Source organism: Protobothrops mucrosquamatus, unplaced genomic scaffold, assembly GCF_001527695.2.
Source record: "Protobothrops mucrosquamatus isolate PMUCROS unplaced genomic scaffold, P.Mucros_1.0 scaffold1955, whole genome shotgun sequence".
NCBI lineage: Eukaryota > Metazoa > Chordata > Lepidosauria > Squamata > Viperidae > Protobothrops > Protobothrops mucrosquamatus.
This window is the reverse complement of record NW_015388074.1, coordinates 47,689-64,056: the sequence shown is the minus strand read 5'-3', so window position 1 is coordinate 64,056 and position 16,368 is coordinate 47,689. Positions and strand designations below refer to the sequence as shown.

The 16,368-nt window shown below is 37.1% G+C and overlaps 2 protein-coding genes across 2 annotated transcripts in view; one reads left to right on the top strand and one right to left on the bottom strand.

Moving 5' to 3' along the window:
- The first annotated feature begins 4,858 nt into the window (after nt 1–4,858).
- N6AMT1 (N-6 adenine-specific DNA methyltransferase 1) lies at nt 4,859–10,840 on the top strand. Its single transcript, XM_015823704.1, has 6 exons — nt 4,859–5,058; nt 6,935–7,021; nt 7,654–7,744; nt 8,476–8,559; nt 9,072–9,213; nt 9,711–10,840. The coding sequence occupies exons 1-6, from the start codon at nt 4,928–4,930 to the stop codon at nt 9,815–9,817; spliced, it is 642 nt and encodes a 213-aa protein (XP_015679190.1). The 5' UTR covers nt 4,859–4,927; the 3' UTR covers nt 9,818–10,840.
- Nucleotides 10,834–16,368, bottom strand: part of LTN1 (listerin E3 ubiquitin protein ligase 1) — a 31,229-nt gene continuing 25,694 nt past the window's right edge. The window contains exons 26-30 of the mRNA XM_015823703.1: nt 14,950–15,121; nt 14,118–14,338; nt 12,090–12,284; nt 11,553–11,720; nt 10,834–11,012 (exon numbers count right to left, since the gene is read on the bottom strand). Of these exons, the coding sequence (XP_015679189.1) occupies nt 10,950–11,012; nt 11,553–11,720; nt 12,090–12,284; nt 14,118–14,338; nt 14,950–15,121 (819 nt within the window). The 3' untranslated portion in view covers nt 10,834–10,949. The remainder of the gene's footprint in view (nt 11,013–11,552; nt 11,721–12,089; nt 12,285–14,117; nt 14,339–14,949; nt 15,122–16,368) is intronic.

The following is a 16,368-nucleotide window of genomic DNA, read 5'->3' as shown; positions in this document are numbered from 1 at the left end:
TTTAAATGTGCAAACTAACTACAATAATTTGCTGAAGGGCAAAAACCATAATACAGTTATTTCTGCAAATGCAGACTTAAGTGAAATATAAAACCACTTGACTGTGCATTTAACAAAAACATTTTTTACTTTTACCTAAGATCCAATTAAGTATTAGGTATTCCTGAGAAAATGTGCTTCCCCAAATCATTTTCATATTCAGTTTTCTGAGCGCTGCTTTAATATTCCTTACATCAGAAGCAAAACAGCTTTTCCTACTAACAAGCAATGAAATACTGTAACAGCACAATAGGGTTTAATATTACTTAGTTCCATTCTTAGGGACATTTAGGGAAAATAAATATTTGGATATTTTTAATGAAATATACAGTAGATAGTTGCTTCCTGATGAATAGACAATGAAATTTAGGGAGATACCCTAGGCATTTATCTAAGAGGAACATGAGACACTGCACAATCAAATCTGCAGCTATAATATCCCAAACAAATTCAAAATAATTTACAAGACAGACTTCGAGGAAAGAACAGAATATTATTTATTATTATTCAACTCAGCTAAAATCACTCAAACGTATTAAGGACATTATTCTAGTTGTAGGGTTCTAGGGTGATGAATGGGCATTATTTATAGGCAAATACTGCTTCATTTTATTCTGCAATTCTCCTTTTTATATACAATATATCTATAGACATACAAAATATAGATGGCATACATTGAGAGTGTTGATTGTTAGCAACTACACAGATAGACTTTCTCCAGGATGATCTGTTCCCAACCGCTAGTTCAGGTCTCCCAAAGGTGCACCCATCAACACTGTAATTGATCCATCCATCTTGCTGCTGATCATCTACTTCTCTTCTCCAGCATTATAGACTTTTCAAGGCAGATGCAATTTGATAAATGTGTACAAAATAAAATAATTTGATATTCTCAGGAGTCTTCTCCCACAACAAAGTTCCAAAAGTGTCAATATTCCTTCTATGTTGTTTCTTTAAATTCAACTTTTACTTCCATACAACTTCATAGATAGCACTGTTAACCTACAGGATTTTGATCTTTGTAAATATAGATACATCATGGCATCTGAATAATTTTTCCAAGAAATTCACTACTAACTTAAGTGGCTCTTGGGTACGTGGAGCATTTGGATCCATCTTTAGTTGTGGATGGGTTAGCAGTGCCCCAGACAGACCTTGTGCAAATTTGAGGGTCCTCCTACACTCACAACTCCTGCTTGAAGAGCAGGCAACAGTTGTGGCTAGGAGACCCTTTGCACAACTTTAGACTGTGTGCCTGTTATGCACTTTTCTAGATCATGAGGCACTCAGTCACTCATGCCCTGATCATCTTGTGCTTGGATTACTGCAATGCACTCTACATCGGGCTGCTCTTGAGGAGCATTTGGAAGCTACAGCTTGCACAAAATGCAGAAGCACAGTTTCAGGGCCCCTAGGGTAGCCCATGTTAGACCACTGTTGCGCTAACTGCATTGGTTGCTGGCTTGGAGTACAATTCAAGGTGTTGGTTATTATCTTTAAAGCCCTATACAACATGCCTCCAAATTACCTGAGGAACTGTCTCATCCCAATGGGATTGGCTGCCCCACTCATTCTGGCAGAGGAGCTATATCCTGGATTCCATTGGCCAAGAAAACATGGCTGTCAGGGGCCAGGAGAAGAACCTTTTTTGCTGTAGCTCTGGAATATCAGGCTCCACCCCCACTTTTTTGGCCTTTGAAAAGAGTCAAAAACCTTTGCTAACTGGCTTGGGGCTTCGATGTGTCCCATTTTAGAGGTGGCTAGTAGACTAGTACAAGAACTCACTTCCACTCTGTCCAAACACTGGTTTTTTTCTGTTTTAATATTAATTTTAATGTTTTAGCTTTTAATGCTTTAATCCTGTAATTATTTTGTTCTGTTATTTGTGGAATTGTAAGCTGCCCAGAGTCATTTGACAGAGAGATGGGTGGCATAAAATTTAATAAATAAAAAATAAATAAATAAAATAAATCCTACAAAGTACTAATCTGCGGTGTATTTCTCTCAATTATCCAGAGTGCATCAGCAATGTCTCTTTTTTTGAACTGCTGCTGACATCTCCTTTTCTATGTAAAGTTTAATTTCCATTGGGATGATCTTAAGTATTATTTTACTATTATGTGAAACAAAGAATATTGTACACTCTCTTAGGTCTCCTTTGTTTGGTATTGTTATATAGACTGCTCTAACAGTATAACAGTCCACCTCCCTAGGAGACTCTATACTATTCTGGACAGATGGCCATCCAATCTCTTTGTAAAATTTCCAGTGATGGACCATCCACAAGTTGTTCCATTGATTGATCATGCTGTCAGGAAATTTCTCTTTGATAATTTCTCTTTGATAAGTTTCCATTCATTACTTCTTGTCTTGCCCTCAGGTGCTTTGGAGAATAGGTCAACCCCCTCCTCTCTCTGACAGTCCCTCAAATATTGGAAGACTGGCATCAAGTCACCCCAGTCTTTCTCTTCCTTAAACTAGACATACCCAGTTCTTGTAACCGTTCATCATGTTTTGCCTTCAGTCCCCCAATTGAATTTGTTACTCTGTTTTGCACTCTTTCTAGAGCAGGGGTGTCAGACTCAATTTCATTGAGGGCCGCATCAGCATTGCGGTTGTCCTCAGGGGGCCGGGTGGGTGTGGCCAGGGTGGGTGCAGCCTACTGGGTGGGCGTGGATGGAGTGGGTGTGGCCTGCTGGGTGGGTGTGGCCAGCTCTACATCGTTCACATCAAGGGTGCCTCTGGGGGTCTGGGCAGGAGTGGGATAGATCTGAGGGTCTCTGGCAGAAGGGGGTGGGACCAGGGCAAGTACCAAGGCATGGTCCACTGGAGGAGCCTCACTGTTCCTCTCAGGCCATGCGGGGGGGGGGGCTTACGGAGCTAAGACTGAATACGTTTCAGCATAGATGGCCACTACAAAATTGTACATTGGCTCCCGGCCGGCTTGGGCCAGGGGCAAGGCAGAGGGGGCCATTCCCTCACTGTTTCCAGGATGGCTTCGCGGGCCACATGAAACCACTTCGCGGGCCACATCCGGCCCCCGGGCCTTGTGTTTGACATGTCTGTTCTAGAGTTTCAACATCTTTTTTGTATTGTGGTGATGCAAACTGGATGCAGTACACCAACTGTGGTCTCTTACCAGCGTAGTATAAAGTGGCACTAATCCTCAATTTTCTAGTACTAGAGGATTTTTACAACTACTATAGGTACTTCTATAATACAGAATTTCAGTATATTCCTTCCATCTATGTTTTTCTTTGGAAGTTATTTTTTCCATAAATACTTTTCAGCATACAAATTTGAGGCTGTAATGTTCATCTGAGTTCAGAGATCTTTTGGAAAACAATTTTTTTTCAGCAAGTCTGAGTGAGGATCTCCTCATAATAGGGAGCCTACACGCTGGTTATTGTTTTAATTTGTTGTAAAATGTTTTAATTCCTGATTTTATTGTATTCCACCCAGAGTCACTTTGGATGACATGAGCAGTCAAACATATTTGACAAACAAAACAGAATAAAATAAAACAGTAGAACAGATAAGTCTAGAATCTACCTATTTCCATTATAATGGAGAAACATTGTCATACACAAGAATATAAAACAGGTATTATTCTTGGCTAGTATAACCTTCAAATCATCTGCAGAGGACCTGGGTTAATTTAAAATTAACGTATATGTCTTTGCTGAAGTTATTTTTTTTCCTGGATAGCAATCTGAAAGTTTGAACTTCATACTCATTTTTGGCAACTATATAGTACAGGATAACAAAGTTTTGTAGCAGTGCCATTTATTTCGTGTTGGAAGGATAATAAATGGATGTTGTGCACTTTTATCATTAAAAAAACTAACATAAGGCTAAGAAGAAAACCATTCCCAACAATTATGCAATCATCTGAAAGACTTGTGTCTTTTTCAATATTTGAGCAAGACTTTACCAGAGCTATTTATAAATTTGGATTACAATATATTTTATTTCCTTGTTCTATTCTTATGTTTACACCCATTAATATTTTGTGTGTGTGTTTGTTGTGCTTGGGTTTGTTTACTATTTATTAAACATATTTATAAGGCCATCCATTTGACAAAAGCATGCCGGACCTTGAATAAAGATACACACACACAAAAAAAAATCCCACCAAACTTCACAATCCATTACACACACAAAACATTTTCAAGGATCCTAAATAAACACCAGTAGCAATGTAACAGACACATCAGCACACTAGAGTTGCATTAAGATCCCGGTCCTAGTGCTTGGGGAAATAGCCACACTTTTCATGGTCCTCCTGCGCTAGCAGTTTGTGCTGACCACATCTTGGAAGGAACCTGCCAGGGATTCTCTCTCAGACCAACCCATCACAATGCGTTGTTGGTATATTTGCCGCTTTTAGTTATTTATAAATAATTTGCAAATAAAAGCAAATAAACCTCCCTCAAGAGCTGAGCCTGAACGGCAGATACTAACCCAGTGTTTCTCAACCTTGACCATTTTAAGGCATGTAGACTTCAACTCCCAGAATTCCACAGCCAGCATTGCTGGCTGTGGAATTCTGGGAGTTGAAGTCCACATGCCTTAAAATGGTCAAGGTTGAGAACCAAACCGCACGCCACCTTTCCGTCTCTAAGGCCGACGAATCGGAAGCTACTGTTCCTTGGAAGGGGCGGGCTTTAGTTTCTCTGCCTCGGTCATTGGGCGTTTCTGACTGAGCGCAGGCGTGAAAGGAGCGAAGGGCCGGCTTTTCCTTGTTTCTCTCGCCCGCGTTGAAAGCGACGCCGTGCATAAAGATAATTTTTATTTATTTATTTATTTATTGGGGCGGGGGGGGGAGCAGGTCTATGGCTGCTGCAGGCTTATCCCTTCGTGGCCAGGATAAGAAACCGCGGCGGCGATGATCCCAACCCCGCGGCACCAGCACGTGGGTCCAGAGGGTCCCTTCAGCGCTGTTTATGAGCCCGCCGAAGACACTTACTTGCTGCTCGACGCCCTCGAGCAGGATGCCGAGGCTCTGAGAAGCGCCGGGTGAGGCGCCGATCGGCGGGGCTGCGCAAGCCCGGGAAGAGTTCGGGGACTGCGGGCGGGCAATGGCACGATAGGAAACATCTACGGTGCATTTGCAAGTATATGGCCTAGATTAGCGAAATGTGTAAACTTGGCCTGAGGTGTGCAGAAGATCCATGGGGCACATTGGATAAGCTTAATTCTCCCAGACGTTCATTTCTTAGCTGTATGTGTGTATATATATATAATGTATATGTGTGTGTGTGTATATATATATATATAATGTATATGTATATGTGTGTGTGTGTGTGTATATATATATATATATATATATATATATATATATATATATATATATATATATATATAATGTATATATATATATAATGTATATGTATGTGTGTGTGTGTGTATATATATATATTCAAATCAATAGCCTGTGAGCACCAGGAGTATAATAAACTAGAAAAGTTTAATAACACAAATACACACCAAGCTTTCGTCGGAAAGGCGCAGCCCAATCGGTTGGGACCGGTGAGAAGATCCAGGAGCCGGGCACAGACGACGGGTTGCCTATAAAGGGACTCTCCCATGGACTGGCATTTAGCCCTGACGATGTCGGAAGGATTCCGACGAAAGCTTGGTGTGTATTTGTGTTATTAAACTTTTCTAGTTTATTATACTCCTGGTGCTCACAGTCTATTGATTTGAAGATGATTACACCCAGGAGTCACGCTTTTAGTTTTAACGTTATTAGCAGTATATATAGCGCTAAGAAATGAACGTCTGGGAGAATTAAGCTACTACTCATATATGAGACGATTAAAAGATTAAATTGATCACCCAGTTATTGACTGATCTTGATCTTGAAAAGTAGGGTTTGTCAGGGTTAATATTTGACAGGGAAACCATCAGGAAAGGGCAGGGCTCGACAGAAAAGTGGAGGTGGGGAAAGACTCTTTCTGGACAAAGACAGTGGCAAGAAGCTACACGTAATCAGGAATCAAATTCACTTCAACGGAGATTTCATCTTTTTATAAACTATTAAATAACATCATACAACTCACCATAATGTATAAACTTTCTGGTAACGTATGTTATGGCCTGTTAACTATCTGTTTTCTAAAACAGTATCCTGCAAATACCATCCACATACTGCATTCTGTTCTGTTGCAGAAGAATGATTTGGCCATCATTGCATTCAAGTGATAGAAAAGATTTTTTTGCTGGGAAGAGTTCAAATAAATCTTATAAAGAAAGATTGTGTGTGTGTGTGTGTGTGTGTTGCTAGAATTCCACCTGCCATGACTAAGAATAAGGCAAATAAGTATCTCTGGAATATTAACGTACAAGTAAAAACCAGACATAAATAGAATAAAATATATAAAGCCTCTAGACTTAGGTTACCTGTAAATATAAAATGTTTCCTTATTGATGTATAAAATCACATTGCAGGTAGAATTTATCAGTCTGAGAAATCAGCAAAGTTGAATAATAGTAATAATAGCAATAATTCATTAAAGTTGGATGCCACCTAACACTGAACAGCTTTGGGAAGCATACAAATATAATTATTTAATTTAAATTACAATTATGGCAATGATTTTTTTACGAATGAAGGCAAATACACATGTCCCAGGATAATGTTGCAAGATCCAATCTGGGTCGGTCACTGGGACCAGAGGATGACCGGCCCAGATTGGATCTTGCAATTATTTTATAGTTACAGATTACATTTATTAAACTTATAACTGACATTGCTCATTGACTGCTGGATCTAATTTTTAATTTGAAAACGGATAGTTCAGAAATGTATACATTAAACCATGTATGTTTTTATATAACATTGTAGTTTTCATTTTAATCTCTGTAAACTATTATTTTTGCATTTGTTTAGCATCGATATATGCCTTGAAGTAGGATCTGGATCTGGAGTAGTTTCAACTTTTTTAGCTTCAATTGTTGGATCCAAAGCATTTTACATGTAAGTATTTATATGCTATTTGAGTTATACAAGGTAAGCAAGAAATAGGGTGCTTCTGATGCATAATTTTTGTTAGTTAAATAATGTAGCATAGTCTTTGGGATGTGAATATGAGTTATTATTACATGTAAATTTAGATTATGTCAATGATATAATTCTTCACCGAGTAAAAACATTAGATAAAAGAAATACAATTTGGTGTTAAACAGTATATCTGACAGTTCCACAAGATAATGGCTCAGTTCAGAACTGTTGCTTGTATTTCACTATTATTTTAGAAACCAATATTTATCTGCTTTAATGTGTCCTCAGTATGTATACAGTAGCGCTTTCCTACATGCAGTCGCATGTACATTTAAGGTACAGCACAAAAACGACATTACTCTGAATCAAGATATACAAGTTCCAGATGACTGGAACTTTGAGGATCAGTCATAATTTCCATTTGTTTACGGCTGTCATAAAATGATCACTGAACAAGTGGTTGTTAACCAAGGACTTACATATTTCATGAAACCAGGGGCATCTATGGATAGCAGTGCAATCAAATACCTAAATTATATCTGACCAATTATTTTCTAAGGTAAACAAACATAGCTTCTGTTTTCTAAAATGTAATTTTGTGCATACAGGTGTACTGATATCAACCCTGTGGCTGGTCTATGCACAGCAGAGACAGCTAGACAAAATAGTGTTCACATTCAGCCAGTAATTACTGACCTGGTAAGATGTAAATTGTAATTGATTGTTTTGGTCAGCAAATTTTAAAATGTTATTAATTTTCAAACATTGTGTATGTTAAATTTTAGGGTAAGAATGATTATTATAACAAGTATGTTAGAAGTGATGGAGCTCTTCTGCTTGCTTGTGTACCAGTCAGCTGATTTCATGACACAAGATGTGATCTGCCCTGCTCTGATATTGTTTTCAAGTGTTAGTTTGAATAATGTTAGTGGCACTTGGTACCTCAGTGTATTTTAGCTTGCGTGTAGAATGAGTGACTAGCAAAAACATATAAAAGTTTTGGTGATGAACATCTTAGCAGTAGAGCAATCTGAAGCATGGGAATGCAAGACAAAAGTTATTACACAATATAACATGCAGGCTCCTTTACCCATTATATAATGTATGATAAACCAATTTTCATAGGCTGCATGATAGATTTTAATTATAATATGAAACTTAAAAACCAGAAAGCAGGTATTGAATAGATATATTTTTAGTATTCTGGTTTTCCTGGAATAAGCACTGGTAGACGTAATGTGGGAATAAGATTACCTTGCATTAGCTTTTATATTCTTGGCAAAATATGGTGCTATCTCACCGATACCTGCTTTTCACTTTCTTCCTTTGTTTCTTCTGTAAGAAGGCACCTGTAACTTTCAATATCTTTTGTAGTGAACCTGAATAATCGTATGCGTTACATAAATGCTAATGTTTTTATTTATGTTTAGGTAACAGGGTTGTTCACACGATTACATGGAAAAGTTGATTTGCTGTTATTTAACCCACCTTATGTGGTAACCCCTTCTGCTGAGGTATGATCATATGAGATTTAAGAATACCAATTAACAATTTACCAATTGTAACAATGTATAGCTTCTGTAAAGTATCACTAGTATTGAAAAAATTCAATGAGTTGGAAACTGATTTTTTCACACCCTAGCTTTTTTATTTCTAAACTGTTACTTATAAATAGAACATTTCATCCTTCACTTACGGTTTTTCTTGTTTCTACATCTTCTCTTGATATTTGTGGTTTAATCCCAATTCCATAGAGGCATAGAATATAATCATTGACTATATCTTGGAGATGACCTAATCTATCTCCCTGTCCATTGAAGAAATCCAATATTGCAGCATCTGACAACCAAAGAAGAATCTACTGCTTCCCAAGAAACACAGAACAAGAACTGCAGAACAATTCTTAAGCATGTGTAATGTCCAGTAGAAATATGTGTTATTTCTTCTGAAATAACTTGGAACAGGTCTACCCTGTCTTCTGTATGACAATCTTTCAGTTCAATTTTCCATATTTTATTTGTTCTAGATACAAACTCATGGAATAGAGGCAGCCTGGGCTGGAGGTAAAAATGGCAGAGAGGTTATGGATAGACTGTTTCCACTTGTGTCAGACTTACTATCAACAAGAGGATTGTTTTATTTAGTTACAATTAAAGAAAATAATCCAGGTAGCCATATCTCAATTTCTTCTTAAATATTGTGGTGGTTGATTGTCATGCAAAATACTTTTTAATAGTTATGTAAAATCTTTGAATCCTGGGTAAAAATTCTATTTCAAATTTGATTGTAGTAAATGCAGGTCTGAGCTTTATTATGTGTATTATTATGTTGCTATTAAATACCATCAACAAAAGAACATAGATGTTCTTTCAAATGTAGAGACAAATGTTAAAGAAAATGAAATGAAGCACAGGGACTATTTTTCTGACATTCATACATTGGGCAGATTAATTTATTTAACCTGCATTGAATGCATAGAGTTGTGGCCAGCACAGGATACTGGGAGCTAAAGAAATAGGCTAACTTTCCTTTTATTATATAGAGATAAAATACATGGAAATGGCTCCAATGTACTGTCATTTTGTTCCCCAAGATTCAGTTAGGTTAGCAGTAAAGTCAGTTGTTATTTCTAAACTGAATGATAATCTCTTGTTTTAAATTGCAGATGAAATTATTAAAATATTGCAGGAATGTGGTTTAAATGGCAATAAAGTAATTTCCAGACAAGCAGGAAGGGAGTATCTTTCAGTACTGAAATTCTACAAATCCTGAAACTGGTTTCTGGAGGAATCTTCATATAGTACACTCTTTGCTTTAAAATACTATCTTAGATTAATTTGTTACATTTAAGTGCAATTAAATTCTAACTGCTGTCAACAAGTATACATTAGCGCATTATCTTAATTCAAAAATATGCATAATATTTCCATATGTAATCAAAATTTTGACAATAAATTTATAAAAGTGGAAACATTGTTACAATCCTGTCATACAAGTAATTAGGAGAGAAATTGTAGCTGTTGTCCTAAGTTGCTTCTTTTTACCATCTGAGTTTCAGAGATTCTGAATGATGAATTTAGCACTGAAGTAATTCTCTTGTTTCTGTTGCATATTCTGACTTCAGGGGCAAGCAGAGTTTAAGTAAAAATAGCTGTTTGAAATAGCTTTTTCAACCTTACGAAAAATGTTTCAAATTTAGAATTCTTATAGGTATTCTACATTGGCTTGGTAGAAATAAGAACAAGCACCTGCAAGGTGAATGTTTAAGTAAAAACAACTGTTTCAAATTTGAAATAGTTATTACAATTTCACAATAAATATTTCAGGTTTAGAATATTATTAGATAGTCAGAATACTTAAAATATAGTTGGAACAGCTGTTTCAAACTTGAACGTTTAAATTCAGAATCTTTTGCACACCACTAATCCCTACTACAGTACTGGCAACTGCTATAAGCTGTACTAGTTGACTCACAATATTGTTTGCCGCTACCTCAAATCTAATACACAGTTTAAAAATCAGTACCACAGATGCATATGTGAGTATCTCAAGTGTGCGTATATCCCTCTCATTTTGAACCCTTAATACCAATTCTAATCGTGATCTCTAACTGAGCAAACTATTAAATTGCTCTGCATGCTGCTAAAAATCTTTCAACCTTAACAGGGCTTTCTTATGTAAGACAAGATACACTACATAGCCAGAGATCAAAAACTGTTACACGTCACCCATTTCTACATTTCGCATCTGAATATTTTAATGCAAAGATAGTAAATAACACTAATAAATGATCAATCGGTTTGAATTTTTTATTGTAGGTGAAGAAATTAAGGTTTTACTGCTCAGTCCAAGTATGGTGGTTTTCAATTGCTTCTTTAGGCTCACTGAAGCAGAAAAATGCATATCAGAAGAAAGTCTCTCGACAAAGAGGGCAAGTGGATTTGTTGCTAGATGTAAACCATTTGTACTGGAGGAATTCAGAAAGCAAATATTAAAAATAGTCTAGTATTTACTATTTACAATTAAACACTAGCCAGTCAAGATTAAACACTTTATGGCATCTTTAAATCTACCTCTAAAGTTAAATATTCAGTGCCTATTTGTAATGAAGTATTTTCATGGACTAGCCTAGTAGCCAACAATACTAGGCTATTCCATGAAAGCTATTCTTTCACAAGCCAGTTTCCTGGAAGCTCTGATGAACATCGAAGGCATAAAAAAACCCTGAAAAATAAAAACTTCTATTGCCCCTCTGAAAACAGCAAATCATTTCAATTTAAAGGATCCCATAATTGGCTTAAGAGCTCCCTTTACAAAATTAACAATAAAATATTTTAAGCTTTTTATTTAATGTTCATATGTGTACTAGTAGCATTAAAGCCATATAAATTTCAGACCTGTTTTCCTTCAGAAATATTACTAGTCAAGATACTTACCAGACAGGCTGAATGGAACTTAAATTTCAGACCTGTTTTCCTTCAGAAATATTACTAGTCAAGATACTTACCAGACAGGCTGAATGGAACTTTTTCTTGCATGTTCTGCAAGCTTTTTTGGGAAGGGAGTAATTGGAACCGTGTATAACTGAGAAACAGATCATACAATCTTCAACACCCTCAAATCGTTTATCCACATTGTTTTTCCACAATGCTAGCCCTTCCATAATGCTTCCATTCTGTTGAAAAAATAATGCATTTCAACTTTGTGCAATATCACCATTCAGTGAAACTTATCCCAATTTTCCATCTTATTTTTTTACCATTTCCTGTAAATGCATGTAATATAATTCACAATGCAGTATATAATACTATACAGTAAGGTTTTTATTTAGTGTTGATGAATAATCAGTTTGACCTACTATATATTTTCCTGGGATACTGTTGCAGCACTGGAGATCAGTTAAGTGATCCGGGAAGAATGTAACTGCTTTATAAACTGGCCAAAAGTACTGCTATGAGTCCCAGATAATTTTTTCCCTTTCAAGTACTTCAGGTACCTGTTATTTAGAGCAGATCTTAATTCAAGACTGTATATGAAAAAGTACCTGATGAGTGAGATAAGTGCTAAGCTGCAGCATCCAATTGCGCCATTGCTGAACTGCTACACCAACCCTTTTCCCACTCTCTACAGCTATGGAGCCCAAAGGATAATTTGGGGGAAGCTGTATAATCAGTTCAATGAATATATCATCAACTGAGTAAGTAGCAATGACTTCTCGAGTAGCAGATCGAGCTTTTACCTGTAAAAACAAAAATATTAACCATTTATTATAGCAATAATGTTTCGATCCCATTGTTTACTTTTAAGACCTAGCTTAACGAACTGAATTGGAAGCGAAATTTCCATCACTAAGCAAAGCAGTCATTAGGTGAAACATCACATTACCCTACCATTTAATGATGGCAGTTCCAGCTGACAAAGATCTCACATTTTCCCAGCCTGTCTGACCTCCACTTTAATTCCATTCATCTATCTCCTGCCCCATCTCTGTCCTTTTGGTTGCCCTGACTTCTACTACCCCCTGCCACTGCCTTCTGCCCAGCTGAGGCAGTTATTAACCCTTGTGTTGCCTTCCTGAGGCTTTACAAGGTTTCACGGAGGCCATGCAACACCCAGCACTTGACTGGGCATGCCTTAGCAGCAGCAGGAGGAGGAGGAAGAAAAGGGCAAAGCTTGGCAGGAGCAGGTGGGAGTGTAGCACAACTAAAAGGGCAGAGATAGAAGAGACAGGCAAGGGGAGTTGAAATGCACACTGTGGTCAAGGTGTCCCGCCAACTGACTAAATATTGATCATATGACCACAAGCGGCACTGCAATAACTCTAACTCCAAGGACCAGTCAAAATTGCCATTCATTTGGTGTTGTCATAATTTTGAAGAGTTGCTAAAGAAAATGTTATTAAGTGAGGACAACCTGTAGGTGATTTTTTTTTTCAAATTTTATTTTAAGCAACAATAAAAATCATGTTTATAATAGTATAGCACAGTAAACCTCTTTCCACCTAAAGATGCTCAAACTGGGTTAAATAAGGCTGAATTAGTATTAATAGTCAGTTATATTTTCTATTCCACAATATGCACAATTCAATATTTTAATTAATAATCTGAGTATAACATTAGACTTTGTTTAGAACACAAATCTATACAAACGATAAAACAGGTTAAGTCTAACAAATTAATATTCTTACATTCACAAGATAGATCTGCTTAGATACTTATATAAATGCTATATTGAAGAGTTTTTTAAAAAATGGATTCTATATTGTTATGAATGAGCTTAACTTGAAGAAAAATCAGCATCATATGCTTGGTAATCATAACCATATTTCTTATAACTAATTGTAGGCTCTAACTAATACACTTTTTTTGCTTTGTTTTAATTGCATCTAGATATTTAATAGAGCACACATCAAATAATCCCAAATACTGTAGGTATATGTGGAATTTTATTGCCATCTTGAATTTATTTCTACAAGATAGGCCATTATTTGACGGAGTGGCACCATTCAACAATAGCTAGATTTCTGCATATATTCTAAGGCAGGAGTCCCCAACCCCGGGCTGCAGACCAGTACCGATCTGTGACCTGTTAGGAACTGGGCTGCACAGCTGGAGGTGAGTGGCAGGTGAGCAAAACTGTATTCGCAGGATCAGAGAAAAATTGTCTTCCACAAAACATCCCCAGAGGCAACATTTATTTAGTAATGTCAGTGCTTTTTTTCTCATAGAACGCCCAGAACGGATTTCCGACACCTTTTTTGGATGGAACCTTGTAGAATAGGCAAGGCGGGTTATATGACATATGTGAGTTCCGGCACCTTTTTTTTTTTTTTAGAAAAAAAGCACTGAGTAACGTAAACAACTTAGGTACTTCTTAGAACAGAAATGCTTCATAGAAGAATGCTTAGTTTGCAGATGATTTCACTATATTTTTTGAGAACAACCCTAAAATCACCTCAGTGCCAGTGTTTCCAATCAACTCTCAGAGTTGTATCACTGCATTTAATCATGTATAGCACACAATGAACTGCACACAAGTACATACACAGAGATAATAAAAATATGATACAAACCGTCATGCCATTAAACAACTGGGTACTGGTCTGTACAGAAGATATTTCTTGGGAAGACAGTATACCACTAACATATTTGCTTGTAAATTTATCAACAATGTTGAAGACTCGCTTCTCGCAGCTGTTCCACCAAAGACGAACCATAGCTGGCAAATCTTTTAAGGTCATACAATAGACAGTACAAGCCAAATGTGGAATGTGTGAGGACATTGCTAGTGTGTCTATAGAACAAATGGGGAAAAAAATAGAAATAAAGCCAGTTTAAAAAGTGCTGGAGTTTCATATTTTCAGTTACAATATTTCTATTTCTTAGTGATGTGAGTAAAATAGTATACATTCTTACTTGAATTATTAAGTGAAATGCCTCACAATCATTCACAGACAGTTTTGGCTACTTATTCATCTAAATTTTTCTCTCCATTGGCCATTAAAAGAAAAAAGCTTGTGGGTAATCATCCCAGATTTCTCTTTTAAAATGGGATGGTGACCATATAGAAGCATGCACATATTCTTTCAGCTTGGAATTTCAAAGGGAAAAAAATATGAAAACACTATAGAGATTGGTAAGTCACAAAAATGCACATCTTGGTATAACCAAAATTTATTGAGCTTTAAATGGGACCTATTCAGCACAGAGCGTCAGCCCTTTTGTGTTGATTGTGAATTACTGCAATATAAAATAAGGATATTTTAGGAGGTATTTGTTCTGCCATGAAACCATCTGAAAATAGGACAATATTTTAGAGGTCAATGACTAGCCCAGAGGAGTCCTAACACACACAAAAAATCTCAAATAATGAAATACAGAAACATTAAGAATATTTTGACTTGCCTTTGATATCTAAATCAAGCTCTTCAGTGAAATATGTTTTTATATCTTTATTTAAAAGTTCTGATGTTGATCCAGGAAAAGTTGGGTTTTCCGGCATAAGCCTGAACAAGTGATACAATAGTTTATTCAAACTCTTAGTTCTTCGAAGGTATTGTGAATAAAGAGCTCGAAGCTGGAGGAAAAATAACATGTAAAATCCCATGAATTATGAAACATTTTAATAAAATAAGAATTCTTACTGGAAAATGCCTCTAAGCCTTGCTTCCACAGACCATGAAGTAAATGGAATAGAGAAAGGTTCATTTAAAAGTGTGTTTTTATTTGATTTGATTTCGACTCTTAGTGTCTAGTGAGCCCTTTTGGCCCCTGTAGAAAGGCCCATGCAAAAAGCACTACATCATGCTAGAGCAGTGGTTCTCAACCTGTGGGTCGGGACCCCATTTGGGGTCGATCGACCATTTTATGGGGGTCGCCAAGCAAGGCTGTCCGCCATTTTTTTTGTCCGCCATTTTTTTCCCCTTTTCCGGCGGGTGCCTTACCTCCCTTGGGGCTGGGCCAGCTGGTGGTCGGCCTGCTGCCGCTTGCCAGCTACGCCTCGACCGGCGCAGGGGGCGGAACAACACATGTGCGGCGCTCCCGGGCAGGGAAAGTCCTCGACTTACGACCGGTTGGGTAGTCCTCAACTTACGACCGGTTTAGTCCTCGACTTACGACCGGTTTAGTCCTCGACTTACGACCGGTTGGGGTCGCGGCATTAAAAGGTTGAGAACCACTGTGCTAGAGACCATTTTGGTAGCATTTTATTTCTGATAACAACAGATACAATTGTTAGGTGCTAGCATGATACAGATGATGGATAAACCGTACATCCATATAATATACCAACATACCTTTCCATCTTCTAAGCAACCTGGGATTATGCATTGTGTTTACCAACAAAGCCTGAATGCCTATCAAATCTTATTTTAAAATCTGCCAATCAAAATTTATTTTTATTTCATCTTATTTGTTTACCAAACAGTTTATATTTCATTATTAACAACCAAGCAATAATAAAATAGGCCATGGGAGCTCAATATTGCTTTCCTATTGCTAGGAGTGAGATAATTTTTCCCATGTTCTTATCAATTCCTGCAGTTACTGCAGCCAGTGGAAAGATAAGGACTGCGAGGGAAGGGAATGGAAGTGAACCTTTGCCCTCCAGATTGATTGGAAAAGGTGAATTATGACAGCAAAATAGGGGAGAGGAATACCCTGGAATGTTATGTGCAAAGGAAGGGAAATTCAGATCTTGGCATCCATCCATGCTGTGCCAACACTGTGTTCATATAATTAAAGACTTTTTAGAATAAACAATGTCTGGGAGTTCTTTGAAGTGTTCCATTAGTCGGAACCTTGACAGCAGCTGCATTAACAGAG